Below are 25,670 nucleotides of genomic sequence, written 5' to 3'. Positions count from 1 at the left end.
ATTCCCAAATTCCGGGTTTTTTGGGGGGCTCCAGGCCGTGGGATCACCCGGATCCGTCCCAAGCCTTTTGGGAAGGAAGGAATTTCCCCCCCTCCCCCCTCATTCCCATTCCCTCTGCCTTCCCGGGTGGGAAAAGTGGGATCATGTGAAGGACGAGGAGGCGGCTCCGATGATCCCGATGATCCTGATGATCCCGATGATCCCGGAGCTCCGGCTGCGCTCCGGAGATAAGGAATTCCTCGTTCCCTCATCAAAGAGGGAGCGCTAACGAGGCTCTGAGCCGGATCATTCCGGATAATTCCCGATAAAACTCCGGCAAGGTGACCCCCGGGACGGCGGAGCCGGGCTGGGAATCAACGCCAGGAGCTGCTGCTCCCGTGGGATGATCCCGAAAATCCAACTTTTCCAGCACTGGGGGGGAAAATTCCCATTAAATTCCAGAGCAGCCTGAAAAACATGGAATTATTTTCCCATTTTATTGGATCCTGGAGGAGAAAATTCCCGATAAATTCCAGAGCAGCCTGGAAAACATGGAATTATTTCCCAATTTACTGGATCCTGGAGGGGAAAATTCCCGTTAAATTCCGGAGCAGCCTGGAAACATGGAATTGTTTCCCAATTTATTGGATCCTGGAGGGGGAAAATTCCTGTTAAATTCCAGAGTAGCCTGGAAAACATGGAATTATTTCCCAATTTATTGGATCCTGGAGGGGGAAAATTCCCGTTAAATTCCACAGCAGCTGGAAAACATGGAATTGTTTCCCAATTTATTGGATCCTGGAGGGGGGAAAATTCCCGTTAAATTCCAGAGTAGCCTGAAAAACATGGAATTATTTCCCAATTTATTGGATCCTGGAGATCCAACTTTGGCAGCTCCAGGGGGGAAAATTCCCGTTAAATTCCCATTAAATTCCAGAGCAGGAGCTGCTCAGCCTGGAAAACATGGAATTGTTTCCCAATTTATTGGATCCTGGAGGGGGAAAATTCCCATTAAATTCCGGAGCAGTCTGAAAACATGGAATTGTTTAGGCTGGAAAAGCCCCTGGAGGTCGTGGATTCCAAGCAGGATCCCGGAATCCGGAGCTCCCGGCGCTTCCAGCGGCTTTTCCATGGGATTCCAAACCCTGCCGGGTGTTTTCCCGGGCAGATTAATGGATAATCTTCCCGCATTCCTTGGAATCTCGGGATGGGATGGGATCCTTCCAAAGGATTCCCAGAAAACAGCTCCGAAGGTCCGAAGGTCGCCGAGCGCTTCCCGAAAAAAATTCCTGGTGGGATTATCCATTAACAGAGGGGGGAGCAGGGAATGGGGGGGGGGGAATCCCGAAATTCCAGGGATTTGCTCAACTGAAGGATGGAAGGAGAGAGGGGAAAACAGGGAAAACGGGAGGGGGGGATATTCGGGAATGGGTTTGGGAACTGATGGAAGTTTTGGTGGAAATTCCAGTCCCAAATTCCAGGCCATTCCCAAGTTTCAGTTCACCCCCAAATTCCAGGGTGTTCTCAAATTCCAGCATGTCCCCAAATTCCAGGAATTGCGTTCCCAAATTCCTGTGTGTTCCCAAGTTGCAGAGCATTCCCAAATTCCAGGGCATTCCCAATTTCCAACGTGTTCCCAAACTGCAGAGTTCCCGAATTCCAAGTCATTCCCGATCCCCGCGCATTCCCAAGTTTCAGTGCACCCCCAAATTCCAGCGTGTTCCCAAATTCCAAGAATTGTGTTCCCAAATTCCAGTGAGTTCCCAAGTTTCAGGCCATTCCCAAATTCCAATGTATTCCCAGTTCCAGTGTGTTCCCAAATTCCAGTGTGTTCCCAAATCCCAGTGCATTCCCAAATTTCAGAGCTCTCCCAAATTGCAACACCTTCCCGGCTGCAGAATTCCCAAATTCCCGGGGCATTCCCAAGTTTCAGTTCACCCCCAAATTCCAGGGTGTTCCCAAATTCCAGGAATTGTGTTCCCAAATTCCCGTGAGTTCCCAAGGGGCAGGCCACTCCCAAATTCCAGTGCATTCCCAAATTCCTGTGTTTCCAAATTCCAGTGAGTTCCCAAATTCCAATGCCTTCCCAAATTCCAGGGCATTCCCAATTTCCAACGTGTTCCCAAACTGCAGAGTTCCCAAATTCCAAGTCATTCCCGATCCCAGGGCATTCCCAAGTTTCAGTGCACCCCCAAATTCCAGCGTGTTCCCAAATTCCAGGAATTGTGTTCCCAAATTATAGCATGTTCCCAAATCCCAGTGCATTCCCAAATTCCCATGAGTTCCCAAGTTTCAGGCCATTCCCAAATTCCATGTATTCCCAGTTCCAGTGTGTTCCCAAATTCCAGTGCATTCCCAAATTTCAGAGCTCTCCCAAACTGCAACACCTTCCCGGCTGCAGAATTCCCAAATTCCCGGGGCATTCCCAAGTTTCAGTGCACCCCCAAATTCCAGGGTGTTCCCAAATCCCAGGGAGTTCCCAAATGTGCCCCCGACCCCAAATGGGAGCTGCTGCATCCCAAGGAGTGTGGGAACTTGGGAAAAGGTGTCTCCAGGCAGGGAATGAGCCCCGGAATTCCGGGGAAAATGGAGGGAGAAGCTGCATCCCAAGGAATCCCAGGAAGACCGGAAGCTCTGGAATACTTCTGGGTTTATTTAAGGCAGCGTTAATTATCGATTATTAATTACCAATTATTAATTATCAATTATTAATCATTAATTATCAATCACTAATTAATTCTCGGCTCATTAAAACCCCACGGAAAAGCCCCGGGATGGGAGATCAGGGATATGGGGAAGCTCCAAGGGATGGATCCATCCCAAAATTCCCACAAAACCCCCCCCTCCCCCTTTTCCAGGGAGGTGCTTGGAGCTCTTCCCGGCTCCGGCTCATCCATTGACTTGTATTCCCACCCCAAAGATTCCCAAAAATTCCCAAAAAATTTGGCTCCAAGGCGGGAAAATCAAAGCCTGGAGGTGAAAAATTCTGCCCCCGAAAGGAAAAAATTCCAGCGGCAAAGGCACAATTCCAAGGGCAAAGGCACAATTCCAAGGGCAAAGGCACAATTCCAAGGGCAAAGGCACAAATCCAATGGGAATTCCAAGCCCTGGGTCCCGGGAGAAGAGGATGGAGGGAAGGGAAAGGTGGGAAAGGCTCCCGTTCACAGCCGGGAATTCCCAGGAAAAGGGAAGGGAAGGGAAAGGCGGGAAAGGCTCCTGTTCACAGCCGGGAATTCCCAGGAAAAGGGGATGGAGGGAAGGGAAAGCTGGGAAAGGCTCCTGTTCACAGCTGGGAATTCCCGGGAAAAGGGAAGGGAAAGGCGGGAAAGGCTCCTGTTCACAGCCGGGAATTCCTGGGAAAAGGGAAGGGAAGGGAAAGGTGGGAAAGGCTCCTGTTCACAGCCGGGAATTCCCGGGAAAAGGGGATGGAGGGAAGGGAAAGCTGGGAAAGGCTCCTGTTCACAGCCGGGAATTCCCGGGAAAAGGGACGTCCGGCGGGAGCCCTTCCAGCCACTCCAGCAGGATCCTGTTCACCTCGGCCGGCCTGCGGGGAAAGCCGGGAATGGGCCGGGAGCCGGAATTCCCGGGAATCTTGGGAAGGGGGGGGGTTATCCCGGCTCCCACCTTTCCATCTGCGTCCAGTGCCCGCATTCCTCCAGGTGCTCCCGGCGCAGCCGCGGGATCTTGGGAAGAGGGAGGGTGGGAAAGAGGGAAGGGGGAGGGTCGGATCCTGGCATTCCCGGCATTCCCTGGTGGGATGGGGGCCGGGAATTGCCGGGCTTACCCAGTTTTCCATGCCCTTGCTGAGGCTGGGAAGCAGCACCGGGTCCTTCCCGGCCGTCACCATCAGAGCCGGCAGCGGGATCTGCGACGGGAGCCACAGGGGGATCCAGGGATCCACAGGGATCCACTGGGACTGGGGGGGCATGGAGGGGACTGGGGGGCTCCAGGGATCCACAGGGATCCACAGGGATCCAGAGGGACGTGGAGGGGGCAGGGGGGGATCCAGGGATCCAGAGAGACAGGGGGGATCCAGAGGGAATCCAGAGGAATCCAGAGGGGACATGGAGGGGATAGGGGGGATCCAGGGATCCAGAGGGACATGGCAGGGACGGGGGATCCAAGGATCCAGAGGGATCCAGAGGGACATGGAAGGGATGGGGGGGATCCTGGGATCCAGAGGGATCCAGGGGACATGTAGGGGACAGAAGGGATTCAGGGATCCAGATCCAGAGGGATTTGGGCGGCATGGAGGGGATCCACAGGGATCCAGGGGGCATGGAAGGGATGGGGGAGATCCAGAGATCCAGAGGGATCCAGAGGGGACATGGAGGGGCCAGGGGGGATCCAGGGATCCAGAGGGGACATGGAGGATCCAGAGGGGACAAGGGGGGGTTCAGGGATCCAGAGGGATCTGGAGGGGACATGGAAGGGACAGGGGGGATCCAGGGATCCAGAGGGACACAGGGGGGATCCAGAGGGGACATGGAGGGGACAAGAGGGATCCAGGGGGATCCAGAGGGAACATGGCAGGGACAGGAGGGATCCAGGGGGATCCAGAGGGACATGGAAGTGACAGGGGGGATCCAGGGATTCAGAGGGACAGGGGGGATCCAGAGAGGACAAGGGGGATCCAGGGATCCAGAGGGACATGGAAGGAACAGGAGGGATCCGGGGGACATGGAGGGGATAGAGGGGATCCAGGGGGCATGGAAGGGATGGGGGGGATCCAGGGATCCAGAGGGGACATGGAGGGGATGGGAGGATCTAGGGGGGATCCAGAGGGGACAAGAGGGATCCAGAAGGGCCAGGGGGGATCCAGAGGGGATCCAGAGGGGACAGGGGAGATCCAGAGGGACAGGGGAGATTCAGAGGGACAGGGGATTCAGGGAGATCCAGAAGGACAGGAGGGATCCCAGAACGGACACAGGGGAGATCCAGAGGGACAGGGGGGATCCAGAGGGGACAGGGGGGATTCAGAGGGGACAGGGGGGATTCAGAGGGGATCCAGAGGGACCAGGGGACACAGGGGGGATCCAGAGGGGACAGGGATGATCCAAAGGGGATCCAGAGGGACCAGGGGACACAGGGGGGATCCAGAGGGATGGGGGGGATCCAAAGGGGACACAGGGGGGATCCAGAGGGGACAGGGGGGATCCAGAGGGATGGGGGGGATCCAAAGGGGACACAGGGGGGATCCAGAGGGGACAGGGGGGATCCAGAGGCAACAGGGGGGATCCAGAGGGACAGGGGGGATCCCAAGGGACACAGAGGGGATCCCACTCCCACCTTCCTGTCCCTGGCGGAGAGGGCCCAGTTCCAGTTGGTTCGGATGTTCCGGTACCAGTTCAGGGGCCCCCTGGGAAAAGTGGGAACAGGCTGGGAATGGACAGGGAACGGCTCCAGCCCCCCCAGGCCGGGATCATCCCGCTGGGAAGAGCCTGGAAGGGAAATCCCACCCCCCTTCTGTGATTTTGGGGGGTGACAGAGCCCGGCCCGGGGTCCCCCCCCCCACCTGAAGCCGGATTTCCGGAATCTCTGGGTGTAATATTCCAGCTCGGGGCCCGGCAGGATCCGGCTGGGAGGGGGATCCTCAGGGAATCCCACCAGGAGTCCCCCTGGCAGAGGAGGAGGAGGAACAGCAGGAATGGCACTGCCCAGCCCATGGAATTCCCAAAATCCCAGCACTGCCCAGCCCATGAAATTCCCAAAATCTCAGCACTGCCCAGCCCATGGAATTCCCCAAATCCCAGCACTGCCCAGCCCATGGAATTCCCCAAATCCCAGCACTGCCCAGCCCATGGAATTCCCAAAATCCCAGCACGGCCCAACCCATGGAATTCCCCAAACCCCATATCCCCATATGCCCACCCCATAACCCCCCCCCAGGCTCCCCCATCCCAAATCCCGGTCGACCTCGCTCCAGGATCCCCTGCAAGGTGAGGCCGAGGGGCAGCCGGTCCTGGGGGAACAGGGAATGGGAATGGGAATGGGAATGGGAATGGGGAATGGGAATGGGAATGGGGAATGGGAATGGGGAATGGGAACGGGGAATGGGAATGGGGATGGGGATGGGGAATGGGGATGTGGATGGGGAGTGGGGATGGGGAATGGGGATGGGGATGGGAATGGGGAATGGGAATGGGGAATGGGGCAGGGAGGGAACAGGGAACGGGGAACAGGGAACAGGGAATGGGGAACAGGGAATGGGACAGGGAAGGAACAGGGAACAGGGAATGGGGTAAGGAGGGAATAGGGAATGGGGGGTCCTGCCCTTCCTGGAGCAGGGAGCGGGAATTGCTGCATCCCAAGGGATCCAGGAACCAACTCCCAGAGCTGGGAGCATCCCAAGGGATTGGGAACAGATGGATAGCAGAGCTGGGAGCATCCCAAGGGATCGGGATCCAATGGATACCAGAGCTGGGAGCATCCCAAGGGATCGGGATCCAATGGATACCAGAGCTGGGAGCATCCCAAGGGATTGGGAATCACTGGATAGCAGAGCTGGGAGCATCCCAAGGGATCGGGAATCACTGGATACCGGAGCTGGGAGCATCCCAAGGGATCAGGATCCAATGGATACCAGAGCTGGGAGCATCCCAAGGGATCAGGATCCAATGGATAGCAGAGCTGGGAGCATCCCAAGGCAGTGGGAATCACTGGATACCAGAGCTGGGAGCATCCCAAGGGACCGGGATCCAATGGATACCAGAGCTGGGAGCATCCCAAGGGATCGGGATCCAATGGATACCAGAGCTGGGAGCATCCCAAGGGATTGGGAATCACTGGATAGCAGAGCTGGGAGCATCCCAAGGGATTGGGAATCACTGGATACCAGAGCTGGGAGCATCCCAAGGGATCAGGAATCACTGGATACCGGAGCTGGGAGCATCCCAAGGGATCAGGATCCAATGGATACCAGAGCTGGGAGCATCCCAAGGGATCAGGATCCAATGGATAGCAGAGCTGGGAGCATCCCAAGGCAGTGGGAATCACTGGATACCAGAGCTGGGAGCATCCCAAGGGACCGGGATCCAATGGATACCAGAGCTGGGAGCATCCCAAGGGATCAGCATCCAATGGATACCAGAGCTGGGAGCATCCCAAGGGATCAGGATCCAATGGATACCAGAGCTGGGAGCATCCCAAGGGATTGGGAACAGATGGATACCAGAGCTGGGAGCATCCCAAGGGATCGGGAACTGATGGAACAGCCCTGGATGCCAGCGCTGGGATCAGCCTTTCCCAGGAAAAGTCGGGAAGATGAGGACAAACCGGGACAGGAACATGACCAAGGGACCCCCTGGGACGCTCCGGAGCCTCTCCCGAATTCCCGAATCCCCAAATAATTCCCAAATTCCCCCGATCCCGGCGTTACCTCCGGGTGCACGGAGCGGATCAGGGCCTTGAGGGTCCGCCCGATGTCCTTCTCCAGCTCCGCCTCCGCCACTCCCTGCGGGAAAAACCGGGATCCAGGGCGGGAATTCCGCGCCCGTCCCGCGTCCCGGGAAAAGCCCCCGGGAAGCTCACCGGCTCCTGGAAGTAGAACTGGTATTCCAGGGCAGGATGTTCCTTCATCTTCTCCAGGATGTCCACGGCGGGATCGGCCGGGCGGTACGGGGTGTTCAGCGAGGCCACGGCCCTGGGAATTCCCGGCAGGAAAAATCAGTGTTATCCCGGAATTTGGGATCAGTGGAATGGAGTGTTAACAGAGGTCACGGCCCTGAGCATTCCCGGTGGGAAAAATCAGCGTCATCCTGGAATTCCAGATGTGGAACAGTGAGTTCAGCAAAGCCACAGCCCTGAGCATTCCCGGCGGGAAAAATCAGCATTATTCCGGAATCTGGGATGCAGAACAGAGTGTTCAGCGAGGCCATGGCCCTGGGAATTCCTGGTGGGAATAATCAGTGTTATCCCGGAATTTGGGATCAGCAGAATGGAATGTTAAGAGAGGTCATGGTCCTGAGAATTCCCGGCAGGAAAAATCAGTGTTATCCCGGAATTTGGGATCAGCGGAATGGACTGTTAACAGAGGTCACAGCCCTGGGAATTCCCAAAGGGAAAAAGCAGCATTATCCCAGAATTTGGGATCAGTGGAATGGAATGTTAAGAGAGGCCACAGCCCTGGGAATTCCCAGCGGGAATAATCAGTGTTATCCCGGAATCTGGGATCAGTGGAATGGCATGTTCAGCGAGGCCACGGCCCTGAGCATTCCCGGTAGGAAAAATTGGCATTATCCCAAAATTTGGGATCGGGGTATGGAATGTTCAGCGAGGCCAAGGCCCTGAGCATTCCTGGTGGGAAAAATCAGCTTTATCCCGGAATTCGGGATCAGCGGAATGGGATGTTAAGAGAGGTCATGGCCCTGAGCATTCCCGGTGGGAATAATCAGCATTATCCCAGAATCTGGGATGCAGTTTGGAGTGTTCAGTGAGGCCATGGCCCTGGGAATTCCCAGTGGGAAAAATCAGCGTTATCCTGGAATTTGGGATCAGCGGAATGGGATGTTAAGAGAGGTCATGGCCCTGAGCATTCCTGGTGGGAAAAATCAGTGTTATCCTGGAATTCGGGATGTGGAACAGTGAGTTCAGCAAAGCCACAGCCCTGGGAATTCCCAAAGGGAAAAATCAGTGTTACCCCAGAATTTGGGAGGCAGTTTGGAGTGTTCAGTGAGGCCACGGCCCTGAGCGTTCCCGGCGGGAAAAATCAGTGTTATCCCAAAATTCGGGATCAGGGGTATGGAATGTTCAGAGAGGCCACGGCCCTGGGAATTCCCAGTGGGAAAAATCAGAGTTATCCTGGATTTCTGGATCGGTGGAATGGAGTGTTCAGCGACGCCACGGCCCTGAGAATTCCCAAAGGAAAAAAGCAGCGTTATCCCGGAATTCAGGATCAGCGGAATGGTGTGTTAAGAGAGGTCATGGCCCTGAGCATTCCCAGCGGGAAAAATCAGCGTTATCCCAGAATTCCGGATGTGGAACAGCGAGTTCAGCGAGGTCACGGCCCTGAGCATTCCCGGCAGGAAAAATGAGTGTTATTCCGGAATTTGGGATCAGGGATACAGAGAGTTCAGCGAGGCCACGGCCCTGAGCCTTCCCGGCGGGAATAATCAGCCTTATCCCGGAATTCCCGAGCCCCTGGAACGCGGGGACCCACCTGACCCTGTCGGGGTGGAAGAGGGCCATGTTCCAAACCACGGCCCCGCCCCAGTCGTGGCCCACCAGCACCGCCTGCGGAATTCCCTGCGGGAAAAGGCACGTCAGGGACATCCCCCATTCCCAGAGAACCCGCCCGGGATGGGCAGCGGGAGCAGGGAGGGAATTCCCAGACCTGGAAACAGGAAGGAGCTCGGGAACACCAACATTGGCTTTTTTCCCATCTTTTTTTGCCATTTTTCCATCTTTTTTTGCCATTTTTCCATCTTTTTTCGCCTTTTTTCCCATCTTTTTTCGCCTTTTTTTCCATCTTTTTTCGCCTTTTTTTCCATCTTTTTTCGCCTTTTTTTCCATCTTTTTTTGCCTTTTTTCCATCTTTTTTTGCCTTTTTTCTCCTTCACTCCCTGATTTTTTAGGGGTTTTTTCCCTCCTTTTTCCCCTTTCCTTGTTTTTCCTCCTTTTTCTCCTTTCCTTGTTTTTCTTTTCCTTTCCTTGTTTTCTCCTCCTTTTCCTCCTTTCCTTTTTTTTCTTCTTCTTCTTTCCCTGTTTTTTCTCCTTTTCCCCCTTTCCTTGTTTTTTTCCCTCTTTCCGTGTTTTTTTCCCCTTTCCCCCCTTTCCTTGTTTTTTTCTCCTTTCCTTGTTTTTTTCCCCTTTCCCCCCTCTTCTGATTTTTTTCTCCTTTTCCCCCTTTCCTTGTTTTATCTCCCTTTCCTTGTTTTTTCCCCCTTTCCTGATTTTTTCCCCTTTTCCCCCTTTCCTTTTTTTTTTTCTTCTCCTTTCCTTGTTTTCTCCTCCTTTTCCCCCTTTCCTTGTTTTTTTCCCCCCTTTTCTTGGGCTTTTCTCTCCTTTTCCACCCTTTTTTTCTCCTCCTTTTCCCCTTTTTCATTTCCCTTTTTTCCCTTCTCCATTCCCATTCCTTGGGATCATCCCAACACCCTTCCAGCCATCATTCCCAACCATTCCCATTCCTTGGGATCATCCTGGAATCCTTCCAGCCATCATTCCCAACCATTCCCATTCCTTGGGATCATCCCAACACCCTTCCAGCCATCATTCCCAACCATTCCCATTCCTTGGGATCATCCTGGAATCCTTCCAGCCATCATTCCCAACCATTCCCATTCCTTGAGATCATCCCAACACCCTTCCAGCCATCATTCCCAACCATTCCCATTCCTTGGGATCATCCTGGAATCCTTCCAGCCATCATTCCCAACCATTCCCATTCCTTGGGATCATCCCAACACCCTTCCAGCCGTCTTTCCCTGGCCATTCCCATTCCTTGGGATCATCCTGGAATCCTTCCAGCTGTCATTCCCTGGCCATTCCCATTCCTTGGGATCATCCCAACACCCTTCCAGCCGTCTTTCCCTGGCCATTCCCATTCCTTGGGATCATCCTGGAATCCTTCCAGCTGTCATTCCCAACCATTCCCATTCCTTGGGATCATCCCAACACCCTTCCCATTCCCACCCCGAGGGGAATCCTCACCAGTTTGTCCAGGAAAACCGTCAGGTCCTGGGAAAAGGAGGAGAGGGAGGCTCAGATCCCACATTCCCACCGGGATCATCCCTCCCCATCCCGCTCCCGTTCCCTCCTCACCTGGCAGATCCGCTCCTGGGAATATTCCTGGATATCTGCGGGAAAGGGAAGGGGCTCCATCATTGGAACACCCAGGCTTTTCCAAGGATTTGTTCCAGCCAAAAACCGGGATGGATTCCCACCCTCTGGAGGAGATTCCTCCATCCAGCCCCATCCTGGGCTTGGCCATTCCCATTCCAGCCCTTGGCATTCCCAGCCCATTCCCAGCTCGCCATGGAATCCCCATTCCCACCCCATTCCCACCCCATTCCCAGCTTGCCGTGGATTCCCCATTCCCAGCCCATTCCCAGCCCATTCCCAGCCCATTCCCAGCCCATTCCCAGCTCACCATGGATTCCCCATTGCCACCCCATTCCCAGCCCATTCCCAGCTCAATCCCACCCCATTCCCAGCCCATTCCCATCCCATTCCCAGCCCATTCCCAGCTCATTCCCACCCCATTCCCAGTCCATTCCCAGCCCATTCCCAGCTCATTCCCAGCCCATTCCCACACCATTCCCAGTCCATTCCCACCCCATTCCCAGTTCAATCCCAGCCCATTCCCAGCCCATTCCCAGCTGACCGGGCGGGGCCGTGGATTCCCCGTATCCCTTCATCTCCAGGGCGATCACCCGGAATCCGGTGTCGGCCAGAGCTGGGATCTGGGAAGGTTTGGGAAGGTTTGGGAAGGTTTGGGAAGGGAAGGTTTGGGAAGGGAAGGTTTGGGAAGGTTTGGGAAGGGAAGGTTTGGGAAGGGAAGGGAAGGTTTGGGAAGGTTTGGGAAGGTTTGGGAAGGTTTGGGAAGGTTTGGGAAGGGAAGGGAAGGTTTGGGAAGGGAAGGGAAGGGAAGGGAAGGGAAGGGAAGGGAAGGGAAGGGAAGGGAAGGGAAGGGAAGGGAAGGGAAGGGAAGGGAAGGGAAGGGAAGGGAAGGGAAGGGAAGGGAAGGGAAGGGAAAGGCCCCCCAGGATCCCCTGGAGCTCCGTGTTCCCTGGGATCACCTGGAAGCGCCAGGAGCGCCAGGATTCCGGGAAGCCGTGGCACAGGATGACGGCGGGGCCGTGTCCCAGCTCCACAAAGTGCAGCTGCACCCCCGGCTGGGAGGGAATGGGAATGCTGGGATACAGATGGGATACAGCCGGGAATTCTGGAGCCCATTGCTCCCTCCAGCCTGGAATTCCAGAGCCCACCAACCCCCTTTGAACCCCCCACCCTCTCCAGCCTAGAATTCCAGGGTCCACTTGTTCCTCTAGTCTGGAATTCCAGAGCCCACCATCCCTCTCCAGCCTGGAATTCCAGAGCCCACCATCCCCTCCATCCCAGCATTCCAGAGCCCCTTCCATCCTTTCCATCTCGGAATTCCAGAGCCCCTTCCATCCCTTCCATCCCGGAATTCCAGAGCCCACCACTCCCTTCCATCCCAATCCCAGGATATCCAGCACATCCCTTGGATCCCACACATTCCCAGGACACATCCCTTGGATCCCACACATTCCCAGCACATCCCTTGGATCCCACACATTCCCAGATATCCCTTGGATCCCACACATTCCCAACACATCCCTTGGATCCCACACATTCCCAGCACATCCCTTGGATCCCACACATTCCCAGTACATCCCTTGGATCCCACACATTCCCAGATATCCCTTGGATCCCACACATTCCCAACACATCCCTTGGATCCCACACATTCCCAGCACATCCCTTGGATCCCACACATTCCCAGGATAACCTTGGATCCCACACATTCCCAACACATCCCTTGGATCCCACACATTCCCAGCACATCCCTTGGATCCCACACATTCCCAGCACATCCCTTGGATCCCACACATTCCCAGCACATCCCTTGGATCCCACACATTCCCAACACATCCCTTGGATCCCACACATTCCCAACACATCCCTTGGATCCCACACATTCCCAACACATCCCTTGGATCCCACACATTCCCAGATATCCCTTGGATCCCACACATTCCCAACACATCCCTTGGATCCCACACATTCCCAACACATCCCTTGGATCCCACACATTCCCAGATATCCCTTGGATCCCACACATTCCTAGATATCCCTTGGATCCCACACATTCCCAGGACACATCCCTTGGATCCCACACATTCCCAACACATCCCTTGGATCCCACACATTCCCAACACATCCCTTGGATCCCACACATTCCCAGCACATCCCTTGGATCCCACACATTCCCAACACATCCCTTGGATCCCACACATTCCCAGCACATCCCTTGGATCCCACACATTCCCAACACATCCCTTGGATCCCACACATTCCCAGCACATCCCTTGGATCCCACACATTCCCAGATATCCCTTGGATCCCACACATTCCCAACACATCCCTTGGATCCCACACATTCCCAGCACATCCCTTGGATCCCACACATTCCCAGGATATCCCTTGGATCCCACACATTCCCAGCACATCCCTTGGATCCCACACATTCCCAGATATCCCTTGGATCCCACACATTCCCAGGACACATCCCTTGGATCCCACACATTCCCAAAACATCCCTTGGATCCCACACATTCCCAACACATCCCTTGGATCCCAGACATTCCCAACACATCCCTTGGATCCCACACATTCCCAGATATCCCTTGGATCCCACACATTCCCAACACATCCCTTGGATCCCACACATTCCCAACACATCCCTTGGATCCCACACATTCCCAGATATCCTTTGGATCCCACACATTCCCAACACATCCCTTGGATCCCACACATTCCCAGGACACATCCCTTGGATCCCACACATTCCCAGATATCCCTTGGATCCCACACATTCCCAGATATCCCTTGGATCCCCCCCATTCCCAATCCCAGGGATTCCCGGGTACCCGGATGGGGACGTATCCGTGGGCGACGTCGGACGGATCGCACGGGGTCGGGATCGGCTCCTCCAGGCTCCGGAGCTGCGGGATTTGGGAGCAGGGATCGAGCTCCGGAGGAATCCCGGAGCTCCCGGGAACGTCCCTTGGGATCCAGGATCCCATCCCATCCCTCCCGGCTCTCCAGGGATCCCGGGATTCTTGGAATGCCAGGATTTGGGGGGGGAGAGACCCTGAAGCTCATCCCATTCCATGGGCAGGAATTCCTCCCACTGGGATGTCCAGGAATCCTGGGAATGCCGGGAAACCCCACCTGGACACCCCAGAGCTGATCCAGCTCCCTCAGGAATCCTGGGAATGCCAAGAATCCCAGGAATCCCCACTTGGACACTCCAGCTCCCTCAGGAATCCTGGGAATCCTGGGAATCCCCACCTGGAACCCTGAGAGCTGCTCCAGCTCCCTCAGGAATCCCGGGAATGCCAGGAATCCCGGGAATCCCCACCTGGATCCCTGAGAGCTTCTCCAGCTCCCTCAGGAATACCGAGAATGCCAAAAATCCCGGGAATCCCCACCTGGACACCCCAGCTCCCTCAGGAATCCCAGGAATGCCAAGAATCCCAGGAATCCCCACCTGGACACCCCAGCTCCCCCAGGAATCCCGGGAATGCCAAGAATCCCAGGAGTCCCCACCTGGAGCCCCGAGAGCTTCTCCAGTTCTCTCAGGAATCCTGGGAATCCTGGGAATCCCCACTTGGACACTCCAGCTCCCTCAGGAATCCCAGGAATCCCAGGAATCCCCACTCGGACATCCCAATAGAGGGAATGCCAGGAATCCCGGGAATCCCCACCTGGACACCCCAGAGCTGATCCAGCTCCCTCAGGAATCCTGGGAATGCCAAGAATCCCAGGAATCCCCACTGGACACTCCAGCTCCCTCAGGAATTCAGGGAATGCCAGGAATCCCGGGAATCCCCACCTGGACACCCCAGAGCTGCTCCAGCTCCCTCAGAAATCCCGGGAATGCCAAGAATCCTGGGAATCCCCACCTGGACCCTCCAGCTCCCTCAGGAATCCAGGGAATGCCAAGAATCCCAGGAATCCCCACTTGGACACTCCAGTTCTCTCAGGAATCCCAGGAATGCCAAGAATCCCAGGAATCCCCACTTGGACACCCCAGTTCCCTCAGGAATCCTGGGAATCCCCGCCTGGGCACTCCAGCTCCCTCAGGAATCCCAGGAATCCCAGGAATCCCCACCTGGAGCCCCGAGAGCTCCTCCAGCTCCGCGAGCGCCGTGTCCGTGTCCCGGACCAGGATCGTGGCCATTCCCAACTCCCGCGCCGGCTCCAGGTTCTCCGGGACCTCATCCAGCAGGATGGCCTGGAACGACCGGGATCAGCCCGGGAATCCGGGGCCGGAATGACCCCCAAAATCCCCCTGTTTTTTCGGGAATTCCGGCGGCACCTCCCGCGGCTCCGCCCGCAGCTCTTCCAGGGCGCGGGAGTAGATGCCGGGATCCGGCTGCCCCGTCCCGATCCGGCAGGATTCCAGCACCAGGTGGAAGTGCCTCCGGAGCAGATCCAGGAGCCGGGCCCGGCGGATCCGGCCCTCGCCGTCGTCCAGCCAGTGGTTGGCCAGGACACAGGTCCGGAATCCTGGGAAAAGGGCGTAATTCCAGCTCCGGGTTTCCCCTCTCCGCCCCTCAAATGGGGTTTTTTTTGGGATTCGGAGGTTCCGTGGGGATGGGAGGGGGAAGGGTGGGTGGAGGGGTTGGAAATTCCGGGTTGGAGCTTCCCGAGGGAAGTGGGATGGGAGGGGGAGCTCAGGAATGCCGGGGGGGGGTGAGTCGGAATTCCAAGCTGGATCCAACCCAGGAATCCCAAGGTGGATCTAACCAGGGAATTCCATGATGGAACCAACCAGGACCTTCCTTGTGGTGGATCCAGGGAATTCCAACCAGGGAATTCCATGATGGATCCAACCAGGAACTTCTGTCCTGGATCCAGGGAATTCCAACCCAGGAATCCCAAGGTGGACCCAACCAGGGAATTCCATGATGGAACCAACCAGGACCTTCCTTGTGGTGGATCCAGGGAATTCCAACCCGGGAATCCCAAGGTGGGACCAGCCAGGGAATTCCATGATGGATCCAACCCAGGAATCCCAAGGTGGATCCAACCAGGGAATTCCATGATGGATCCAACCAGGACATTCCTTGTCCTGGATCCAGGGAATTCCAACCCGGGAATCCCAAGGTGGAACCAACCACAACATTCCCTGTGGTGGATCCAACCCAGGAATTCCATGATGGAGCCAACCAGGACCTTCCTTGTCCTGGATCCAGGGAATTCCAACCCAAGAATCCCAAGGTGGGACTAACCAGGACGTGGTGGTAGAACCCGTCCCATTCCATCCCATCCCATCCCATCCCATCCCATCCCATCCCATCCCATCCATCCCATCCTATCCCACCAATCCCATCCCATCCCATCCCATCCCACCCCATCCATCCCATCCCATCCCATCCCATCCCATCCCATCCCATCCCATCCCATCCCATCCATCCCATCCTATCCCACCAATCCCATCCCATCCCATCCCATCCCACCCCATCCATCCCATCCCATCCCATCCCATCCCATCCCATCCCATCCCATCCCATCCCATCCCATCCCATCCCATCCATCCCTTCCCATCCCACCCCATCCATCCCATCCTATCCCACCAATCCCATCCCATCCCACCCCATCCCATCCCACCCCATCCATCCCATCCTATCCCACCAATCCCATCCCATCCCATCCATCCCATCCCATCCCATCCCATCCCATCCCATCCCATCCATCCCATCCATCCCATCCCATCCCATCCCATCCCATCCCATCCCATCCATCCCATCCCATCCCATCTCATCCCATCCCATCCCATCCCATCCCATCCCATCCCATCCCATCCCATCCCATCCCATCCCATCCATCCCATCCCACCCACCCCATCCATCCCACCCCATCCATCCCATCCCATCCCATCCCATCCCATCCCATCCCATCCCATCCCATCCCATCCCATCCCATCCCATCCCACTCCCCCCTCACCGTTCCTCCTCAGGATGGCCGCCGCCCTCAGGATGGGGACACAGACCCTTCCCTGTTCCGCCAGCGCCCGGAAGGCCCTTCCCACGGAGAAGGATTCGGGAATTGCCATTCCCGAGGCAGAGGCCGCCCTCCGGCAGCCCTCGTCCACCTCCCGGCACAGCTGGAAAAACCCCGGCATTGGGAATTGCCCCCCTTGGAAAAGCTCCCCCAGGACTCCCCAAATCCCACCCAAACCCCTCCTTAAATAACCCCAAAATCCCCCAAAATCCTCCCCCAAAAGAATCCCCCAAAACTCCCCAAAAATGGCCCAAAACCCCCAAAAAAATCCCCCCCAAAAATCCCCCAAAACTCCCCAAAGATCTCCCCAAACCCCCCAAAAATCCCCCCAAAACCCCCCAAAAATGCCCCCAAACCCTCCAAAAATGCCCCCAAACCCTCCAAAAAAATCCCCCCAAAATGCCCCAAACTTCCCCAAAAAATCACCCCAAAACCCCCCAAAAAATCACCCCAAGCCCCCCAAAAATCCCCCAAAATCCCCCCAAAAATCCCCCAAAACTCCTCAAAAATGCCTCAAAACACCCCCAAAAAATCCTCCCAAACCCCCCAAAAATCCCCCAAAACCCCCCCAAAATGCCCCCAAACTACTCCAAATATGCCCTAAAACTACCCCAAATATGCCCCAAAAGCCCCCAAAAATGCCCCAAAACCCCCCAAAAAATCCCCTCAAACCCCCCTCAAAAATCCCCCAAATCCCCTCCCCAAAAGCCCCAAATCCCCCCAAATTCCCACAAAAATCCCATGATCCCCCCAAAAAATCCCCCAAAATCCTGAGACCCCCCCAAAAATCCCCCCAAAATCCCAGTTATTTTCCCCAAATCCCAATTGTTTTCCATCCTCCTGTGGATTTTGAGTGCCCCAAATCCCAGTTATTTTCCCCAAATCCCAGTTGTTTTCCCTCCTCCCAAGGTTCTAGGACCCCAAATCCCAGTTCTTTTCCCCAAATCCCGCCTCTTTTCCCTCCTCCCATGGATTTTAGGACCCCCAATCCTGGTTGTTTTCCCCAAATCCCATTTTTTACCCCCAGATCTCTCGTTTTCCATCATCCCATGGATTTTGAGTGCCCCAAATCCTGGTTCTTTTCCCAAATCCCAGTGGTTTTCCCTCCTCCCAGAGCTTGTGGGCTCCCAAATCCCAGTTGTTTTCCTCAAATCCCAGTTTTTTTCCCTCCTCCCAAGGTTTTAGGACCCCAAATCCCAGTTATTTTCCCCAAATCCCAGTTATTTTCCCCAAATCCCAGCTGTTTTCCATCATCCCATGGATTTTGGGACCCCAAATCCCAGTTAGTTTCCCCAAATCCCGTTTTTTTTTCCCCAAATCCCAGCTGTTTTCCATCCTCCCAGGATTCTGAGTGCCCCAAATCCCAATTATTTTCTCCAAATCCCTCTTGTTTTCCCTCCTCCCATGGATTTGGGGACCCCAAATCCCAGTGATTTTCCCCATATCCCAGTGGTTTTCCATCATCCCAGACTTTGAGGGACCCCAAATCCCGGTTCTTTTCCATCCTGTCATGGATTCTGGGACCCCAAATCCCGGTTGTTTTCCCCAAATCCCAGTTGTTTTCCATCCTCCCAGGATTCTGAGTGCCCCAAGTCCCAGTTGTTTTCCCTCCTCCCAAGGTTTTAGTACCTTAAATCCTGGTTTTTTCCCCTAAATCCCGACTCTTTTCCATCCTCCCATGGATTTAGGACCCCAAATCCCAGTTGTTTTCCCCAAATCCCTCTTGTTTTCCATCCTCCTGTGGATTTTGGGACCCCAAATCCCAGTTGTTTTCCCCAAATCCCACTTATTTTCCCTCCTCCCAAGGTTTTAGGACCCCAAATCCCGGCTCTTTTCCCTCCTCCCATGGATTTGGGGACCCCAAATCCCAGCTGTTTTCCTCAAATCCCAGTTGTTTTCCATCCTCCCAGGATTTTGAGTGTCCCAAATCCCAGCTGTTTTCCGTCATCCCATGGATTTTGAGGACCCCAAATCCCATCTCTTTTCCCTCCTCCCAAGGTTTTAGGACCCCAAATCCCAGCTGTTTTCCCCAAATCCCAGTTGTTTTCCCCAAATCCCAGCTGTTTCCCCTCCTCACATGGATTTCAGGACCCCAAATCCCGGTTATTTTCCCCAAATCCCGCCTCTTTTCCCTCCTCCCACGATTCTGAGTGTCCCAAATCCCATTTCTTTTCCCCCAATCCCAGCTCTTTTCTCTCCTCCCAAGGTTTTAGGACCCCAAAATCCCAGTTATTTCCCCCAAATCCCAGTTATTTCCCCCCAATCCCAGCTCTTTTCCCTCCTCCCAAGGCTTTGGGACCTCCCCTTGCCCTCGGGATTCTTCCCAAAAAAACCCCCTCCCCCGCTCCCTCCCCGGCTCCAGGATTTGGGATTTGGGGGCTCACCTGGCTCAGGGGGATCCCAGGATTTGGGATTTGGGGGCTCACCTGGCTCAGGGGGATCCCAGGATTTGGGGGCTCACCTGGCTCAGGGGGATCCCAGGATTTGGGATTTGGGGCTCACCTGGCTCAGGGGGATCCCAGGATTTGGGGGCTCACCTGGCTCAGGGGGATCCCAGGATTTGGGGGCTCTCCTGGCTCAGGGGGATCCCAGGATTTGGGGGCTCTCCTGGCTCAGGGGGATCCCAGGATTTGGGATTGGGGGCTCACCTGGCTCAGGGGAATCCCAGGATTTGGGATTGGGGGCTCACCTGGCTCAGGGGGATCCCAGGATTTGGGATTTGGGGGCTCACCTGGCTCAGGGGGATCCCAGGATTTGGGATTTGGGGGCTCACCTGGCTCAGGGGGATCCCAGGATTTGGGATTTGGGGGCTCTCCTGGCTCAGGGGGATCCCAGGATTTGGGATTTGGGGGCTCACCTGGCTCAGGGGGATCCCAGGATTTGGGATTGGGGGCTCACCTGGCTCAGGGGGATCCCAGGATTTGGGATTTGGGGGCTCACCTGGCTCAGGGGGATCCCAGGATTTGGGATTTGGGGGCTCACCTGGCTCAGGGGGATCCCAGGATTTGGGATTGGGGGCTCACCTGGCTCAGGGGGATCCCAGGATTTGGGATTTGGGGGCTCACCTGGCTCAGGGGGATCCCAGGATTTGGGATTTGGGGGCTCACTTGGCTCAGGGGGATCCCAGGATTTGGGATTGGGGGCTCACCTGGCTCAGGGGGATCCCAGGATTTGGGATTTGGGGGCTCACCTGGCTCAGGGGGATCCCAGGATTTGGGGGCTCACCTGGCTCAGGGGGATCCCAGGATTTGGGATTTGGGGGCTCTCCTGGCTCAGGGGGATCCCAGGATTTGGGATTGGGGGGCTCACCTGGCTCAGGGGGATCCCAGGATTTGGGATTTGGGGGCTCACCTGGCTCAGGGGGATCCCAGGATTTGGGATTGGGGGCTCACCTGGCTCAGGGGGATCCCAGGATTTGGGATTTGGGGGCTCACCTGGCTCAGGGGGATCTCCCCCCTCAGGGCTCGGGTGTAGGGACTCTCAGACCCCCCGGAAAGCAGCACATTCCAGAGGAAATTCCTGCCGGGAAAAGGCGGAAAAGTCACCGGGGCAGGGATTTGGGGGGTTTGGGGGCGTTTAAGGGGGGGTTGGGGGATTTTTTGGGGCGATTTTTGGGGGTTTGGGGGATTTTTTGGGGCGGTTTTTGGGGGTTTTGGGGGATTTTTTGGGGGGGTCTCGGGATTTGGGGGGATTTTTTTGGGGGGGTGGGGTTTTTTGGGGGGAATTTGAGGGATTTTTGGGGGATTTTTGGGGAGGTTTGGGGGCCATTTATGGGGGCTTAGGGGGGCCTGGGGGAGGAAAGGGGGTTTGGGGGGACTTTTGGGGGGATTTTTTGGGGAGTCTCAGGATTTTGGAGGATTTTTGAGGGGGGGGATTTGGGATTTTTTGTGGGAATTTGAGGGGATTTGGGGATTTCGGGGGGGGGTTGGGGGGATTTTTGGGGGGATTTTTTGGGGGTTCTCGGGATTTTGGGGGATTTTTGGGGGGTTTTTTTGCGGGAATTTGAGGGGATTCGGGGATTTCTGGGGGGTTTTGGGGGTTTATTGGGGGAATTTGGGGGATTTTTGGGGAGGTTTGGGACCATTTAAGGGGGGTTGGGGGGATCCTGGGGGGGTAAAAGGGGGTTTGGGGGGATTTTTTGGGGAGTCTCAGGATTTTGGGGGATTTTTGGGGGGGGTGTGGGATTTTTTTGCGGGAATTTGAGGGGATTTAGGGATTTTTGGGGGGGATTTTTTGGGGGGGGTCTCAGGATTTTTTGGGAGGATTTTTTGAGGGGGTTTTTCGGGATTTTTGGGGGAATTTTGGGGGATTTTCTGGGGGGTTTTGGGGGATTTTCTGGGGGGTTTTGGGGGATTTTTTGGGAGGGTTTTGGGGTATGTTTCGGGGAGTTTTGTGGGATTTTTGGGGGGGGTTTCGTGGGATTTTTTGAGGGGTTTTGGGGTATGTTTCGGGGAGTTTTGTGGGATTTTTTGAGGGGTTTTAGGGGATTTTTTTGGGGTTTTTTGGGGGGGATTTTCGGAGGATTTTTTTGGGGGACAGGAGGTGGATTTTTTTGGGGAAACGAGGATTATTCGTGCCGAGCATCCCCCCTCCCTCATCCCGGGACATTTATTCCCACTGGCAGCTCAATTCCCTCCGCCCGGCGCGGGATCCAGGCGGGAATTTCGCCGGGAATAAAATCCCGGCAATTAAAAAAAAAAATCGCTGGATGGCCCCAAAAATTAAAAAAAAAATCCGGGAATTTCTCGCTCCCGCTCCTCCCGAGGCTTTTAATTCCTTAATGTCTGAGTTTATTTTTGGCTGCCCGCGGTTTTGTAACACCCGCGCAACAGGAAGAGCCTGTCTGGGAACTTTCTGGGATCGCCGTATCCCAAATATTCCATGGAAAAAAAAGGGCTCGCGGGGGTCCAGAGGGGGATTTTGGGATTTGGGGTTTTTTTTTTTGGGAGGGGGTGGGCGGGGTTTGGTCCCACCTGAGCTGGGGATGGGCTTAATGAATCACGCCGCTTAATTAATGATTAACCGCCCTCCTTCCTGCTTTTTCCCCAACATTCCCGATGGAAAAATAGGGATCAACCTTAACCCTTGACCCGCCCCTAAATCCTCCCCCCTCCATCTCACTCCCCCCCCCAGGACAGGCCCCCCTGCTTTTCCAGCACCGCACAAGCAGGCAGGATATTCCCACACATTCCCAGATATCCCAAATTATCCCTCGATCCCAAAGTTCCCCCCCCCCTCCCCCCCTTTTCCCAAATTCCGCCCCCCCCCGCAACGGGGGTCCCGCTCCCGCAAAAGGCGCGCGGGCGGCGCCGTCACACGCGGTATCCGCGCCTTTTGTTTCTCTGGGTCTCCGGCCGAGCGCCCGCTCGCCGAGGCGCGGGCGGGTCAAACCGGGTGAAAGGCCGGGCCCGGGGCCCGTTCCGGGGCCGCTCCGAGCCCGTGCCAAGCGGGTACCTGGGAAGGGCGAATTCCCGCTCGCAGCAGCCCAGGAAGTGCCGCAGGCCCGGCGCCAGGAGGACCCCGCCGAGCTCGAAGAGCACGACCCGCCGCGCCACGGCCATGGCCGCCGCCGCTGTCGGAACCGGGACTCGAACCCGCGGCCTCGCCCTTGACGGAGCGCCAGGCCACGCCCCCTGAGTAGTGGCCACGCCCCCTGAGTAGTGGCCACGCCCCCCTCCCCGGGCTGGGTCCTAGCGCCGCCCGGCCCGGGCGTTTGCCCGAGGGTTTGGGGGGCACGGATGGATTTGGGGGGTCCCGGGAGGGGATTTGGGGGTCACGGATTGATTTGGGGGGTCACGGATTGATTTGGGGGGGTCCAAGGAGGGTCTGGGGGGTCTCAGGGGGATTTGGGGGGGTCACAGAATGATTGGGGGGTCACAGATCGATTTGGGGGGGGATCACAGATTGATTTGGGGGGGGTCTCAGAGGGGTTTTGGGACGTCCCAGGGTGACTTGGGGGCTCACAGAAGGGTCTGGGGGGTCTCAGGGGGATTTGGGGGGGATCACAGATTGATTTTGGGGGAGGTCTCAGAGGGGTTTTGGGACATCCCAGGGTGATGGGGGGGGTCACAGATTGATTTGGGGGGTCCCAGGAGGGGATTTGGGGGGGCCCGGATTGATTTGGGGGGTCCCGGGAGGGGATCTGGGGGTCACAGATCGATTTGGGGGGTCCCAGGAGGGGATTTGGGGCTCACAGGAGGCGCTGGGGGGCCCCAGGGTGATTTAGGGGGGGGTCACAGATTGATTTGAGGGGTCCCAGGAGGGGATTTGGGGGTCACACATTGATTTGGGGGGTCCCAGGAGGGGCTGGGGGGGTCCCAGGGGGATTTAAGGGGGTCCCAGATTGATTTGGGGGGTCCCAGGAGGGAATTTGGGGGGTCCCGTATTGATTTGGGGGGTCCCAGGAGGGTCTAGGGGGGGTCACAGATTGATTTGAGGGGTCCCAGGAGGGGATGTGGGGGGTCCCAGGAGGGGATTTGGGGGTCACAGATTGATTTGGGGGGTCCCAGGAGGGGATTTGGGGGTCCCGGATTGATTTGGGGGGTCCCAGGAGGGGATTTGGGGGGTCCCGAATGGATTTGGGGGGTCTCAGGAGAGAATTTGGGGGTCCCGGATTGATTTGGGGGGTCCCAGGAGGGGATTTGGGGGGTCCCAGGAGGGGATCTGGGGGGGCACGGATGGATTTGGGGGGTCCCAGGAGGGGATTTGGGGGTCCCAGATTGATTTGGGGGGGCCCGGGAGGGGATTTGGGGGGGCACGGATGGATTTGGGGGGTCCCAGGAGGGAATTTGGGGGTCATAGATTGATTTTGGGGGGGGTCCCAGGAGGGGATTTGGGACATCCCAGGGTGACCTGGGGGCTCACAGATTGATTTTGGGGGGTCCCAGGAGGGGGTTTGGGGGTCATAGGGGAATTTGGGGGGTCCCAGGAGGGGATTTGGGGGGTCTCAGATGGATTTGGGGGGTCCCAGGATGGGATTTGGGGGGTTCCGGATGGATTTGGGGGTCCCAGGAGGGGCTGGGGGATCCCAGGGGGATTTGGGGGGGTCCCAGGAGGGTCTAGGGGGGGTCTTAGGGGTATTTGGGGGAGTCACAGATTGATTTGGGGGGTCCCAGGAGGGGATTTGGAGGTCAGAGGGGAATCTGGGGGGTCCCAGAGGGATTTGGGGAGTCACAGATTGATTTTGGGGGGGGGGTCACAGGAGGGTCTGGGGGATCCCAGGGTGATTTGGGGGGTCCCAGATTGATTTGGGGGGTCCCAGGAGGATCTGGGACATCCCAGGGGGATTTGGGGGGGTCCCACATTGATTTGGGGGGTCCCAGGAGGGTCTGGGACGTCCCAGGAGGGATTTGAGGGGTCCCAGATTGATTTGGGGGGGTCTCAGAGGGGTCCAGGGGGGATCCCGTGAAGGGCCCGCGTTATTTTGGGGGCTCCCCGAGACCCCCATTCCCTCCCCCCCCTTCCCTCCTTCCCGGGGTCGCTCCAGGCGGGATTTTTTTGGGAAGAGAGGAGTGGAGGGGGGGGGGAAAAGTTTGGATCCCCATTCCCACATTTCTGCCTCGACATTCCACAGGCGCCGACTCTTCCCTCTTCCCGGGCGGCACCACCCGAAAAAAAAAAAAAACCAAAACCCGGGATTATTCCCAAATTTCGGCCGGTTCCCGACGGATTCTCCCCGGGAAAAGACAGGGGAAAAAAAGCAAGGAAAAAAAGCAAAAAAAAAAAGGTGGGAGAGTTTTAAGGGAAGGGGAGAAAATCAGGGAAAAAAATTTAAAAATAAAGGGCGGAATCGGGCTGGAATGTTGGGATTCCAGAGGGAGGGAAGGAAGGAGCCGGCCCGCGGTGCCAGGGAAATGCCAGCGCGGCCGCCCGAAATCCGGGAGAGAGGGAGGGGGAAGGGAAAGGAAGGGAAGGGAAGAGGGATCGGCATTCCCGGATTTTTTTTTTTTTGGGAGGGGAGTCCCGCCGGGAGCCGGGATGGGATGGGAAGGGTTGGGATGGACTGGGATGAGCTGGGATGGGATGGGATGGGATGGGTTGGAATGAGCTGGGAAAAACTGGGATGGGGTGGGATGAGCTGGGATGGGGTGGGATGGGATGGGATGGGATGGGATGGGATGGGATGGGATGGGAAGAACCGGGAACACATTCCCGCTGCGCAGGGACCCGGGATGGGACGGGGGGACCCTCCAAATCCCCAAATCCCCCCCCCCTTTGTCATTCCAAGCCCTCCGGCTCCCGCTCCCGATCCCGGCGCCGGAGGTTTTCCGCTGTGGGATTGGCAGGAGCCGCCTCGGCTGCCCGCGGCTTTTCCAGCTTTTCCCTGGATGCCGAGGGGATTTCGGGATCTCTCCCGCGTTTTAACCCCTCCCTGGGACTCAGATTCCCAAATCCCGGCGGTCAGGATGGGGAAATGAGGGATTTTGGGGGTTCCCCCCTTCTCTGTGGATCATCCATAGGGTGGGAAGAGCGAGATATGACCCCCCCAAATCCCAAATCCCGGGATGGAAAAACGAGGGAGTTTCAGAGGGAATTTTGCTCTTCCAAACTCGGGGAGTGCAGGAAAATTCCCCCTTTCCCTGTGGATCATCCAATCCCAAATCCCAAATCCCAGGATGGAAAAATGTGGGAACAGCAGGATATGACTCCCCCAAATCCCAAATTCCAAATCCCAAATCCCAGGATGGAAAAATGTGGGAGTTTTGGAGGGAATTTTGCTCTTCCAAACTTGGGGAGTGCAGGAAAATTCCCCCATTCCCTGTGGATCACCCATAGTGTGGGAAAAGCGGGATATGACCCCCCCAAATCCCAAATCCCAAATTTCAGGATGGAAAAATGTGGGAGTTTCAGAGGGAATTTTGCTCTTCCAAACTCGGGGAGTGTAGGAAAATTCCCCCTTTCCCTGTGGATCATCCAATCCCAAATCCCAAATCCCAGGA

General features: G+C 56.3%; 1 protein-coding gene and 2 long non-coding RNA genes across 16 annotated transcripts; 2 read left to right on the top strand and 1 right to left on the bottom strand.

Annotated features, from left to right (window-relative positions):
- Positions 1 to 2,612: 2,612 nt before the first annotated feature.
- Positions 2,613 to 22,361, bottom strand: EPHX2 (epoxide hydrolase 2). Of its 12 annotated transcripts, XM_051774433.1 has the most exons (21): positions 22,186 to 22,361; positions 20,166 to 20,250; positions 19,957 to 20,040; positions 16,675 to 16,834; positions 15,044 to 15,234; positions 14,837 to 14,959; positions 13,590 to 13,664; positions 11,715 to 11,810; positions 11,300 to 11,378; positions 10,738 to 10,772; positions 10,627 to 10,653; positions 9,137 to 9,222; positions 7,510 to 7,621; positions 7,358 to 7,432; positions 5,896 to 5,941; positions 5,495 to 5,597; positions 5,269 to 5,338; positions 3,764 to 3,844; positions 3,604 to 3,662; positions 3,422 to 3,523; positions 2,613 to 3,358 (listed from the first exon to the last, which is right to left on the bottom strand). In XM_051774433.1, the coding sequence occupies exons 1-20, from the start codon at positions 22,290 to 22,292 to the stop codon at positions 3,439 to 3,441; spliced, it is 1,779 nt and encodes a 592-aa protein (XP_051630393.1). In that variant the 5' UTR covers positions 22,293 to 22,361; the 3' UTR covers positions 2,613 to 3,358; positions 3,422 to 3,438. The 12 variants fall into 12 exon arrangements, with proteins under 12 accessions (XP_051630393.1, XP_051630394.1, XP_051630395.1 ...); XM_051774434.1 differs by lacking the exon at positions 19,957 to 20,040 and having other exon boundaries at positions 2,613 to 3,523; XM_051774435.1 differs by lacking the exons at positions 19,957 to 20,040; positions 20,166 to 20,250; positions 22,186 to 22,361 and adding an exon at positions 20,124 to 20,133 and having other exon boundaries at positions 2,613 to 3,523.
- LOC127464200 (uncharacterized) lies at positions 7,838 to 8,988 on the top strand. Of its 2 annotated transcripts, none has more exons than XR_007901229.1 (3): positions 7,838 to 7,938; positions 8,262 to 8,496; positions 8,898 to 8,988. It is a non-coding gene; the product is annotated as an uncharacterized LOC127464200 (long non-coding RNA). The 2 variants fall into 2 exon arrangements; XR_007901230.1 differs by lacking the exon at positions 8,898 to 8,988 and adding an exon at positions 8,736 to 8,837.
- On the top strand, positions 15,352 to 15,994 carry LOC127464201 (uncharacterized). Of its 2 annotated transcripts, none has more exons than XR_007901231.1 (3): positions 15,352 to 15,463; positions 15,611 to 15,834; positions 15,924 to 15,994. It is a non-coding gene; the product is annotated as an uncharacterized LOC127464201 (long non-coding RNA). The 2 variants fall into 2 exon arrangements; XR_007901232.1 differs by having other exon boundaries at positions 15,949 to 15,987.
- Positions 22,362 to 25,670: the final 3,309 nt, after the last annotated feature.

The sequence above is a fragment of the Manacus candei genome, unplaced genomic scaffold (genome assembly GCF_025592945.1).
Source record: "Manacus candei isolate 608988 ecotype Guabito, Panama unplaced genomic scaffold, ASM2559294v1 h1tg000198l, whole genome shotgun sequence".
In the NCBI taxonomy this organism is placed as follows: Eukaryota; Metazoa; Chordata; class Aves; order Passeriformes; family Pipridae; genus Manacus; species Manacus candei.
Note: the sequence above shows the minus strand (reverse complement) of the source record. Positions and strands in the feature narration are given on the sequence as shown.

Coding starts and splice junctions, on each gene's coding strand:
- EPHX2 (XM_051774433.1), bottom strand. CDS start 22,292: ATGGCCGTGGCGCGGCGGGTCGTGCTCTTCGAGCTCGGCGGGGTCCTC. Junction 11,379..11,714: donor GGCGCTCCTGGCGCTTCCAG/GTGATCCCAGGG, acceptor AAACCTTCCCAG/ATCCCAGCTCTGGCCGACAC. Junction 9,223..10,626: donor CGGTTTTCCTGGACAAACTG/GTGAGGATTCCC, acceptor CTTTTCCCGCAG/GGAATTCCGCAGGCGGTGCT.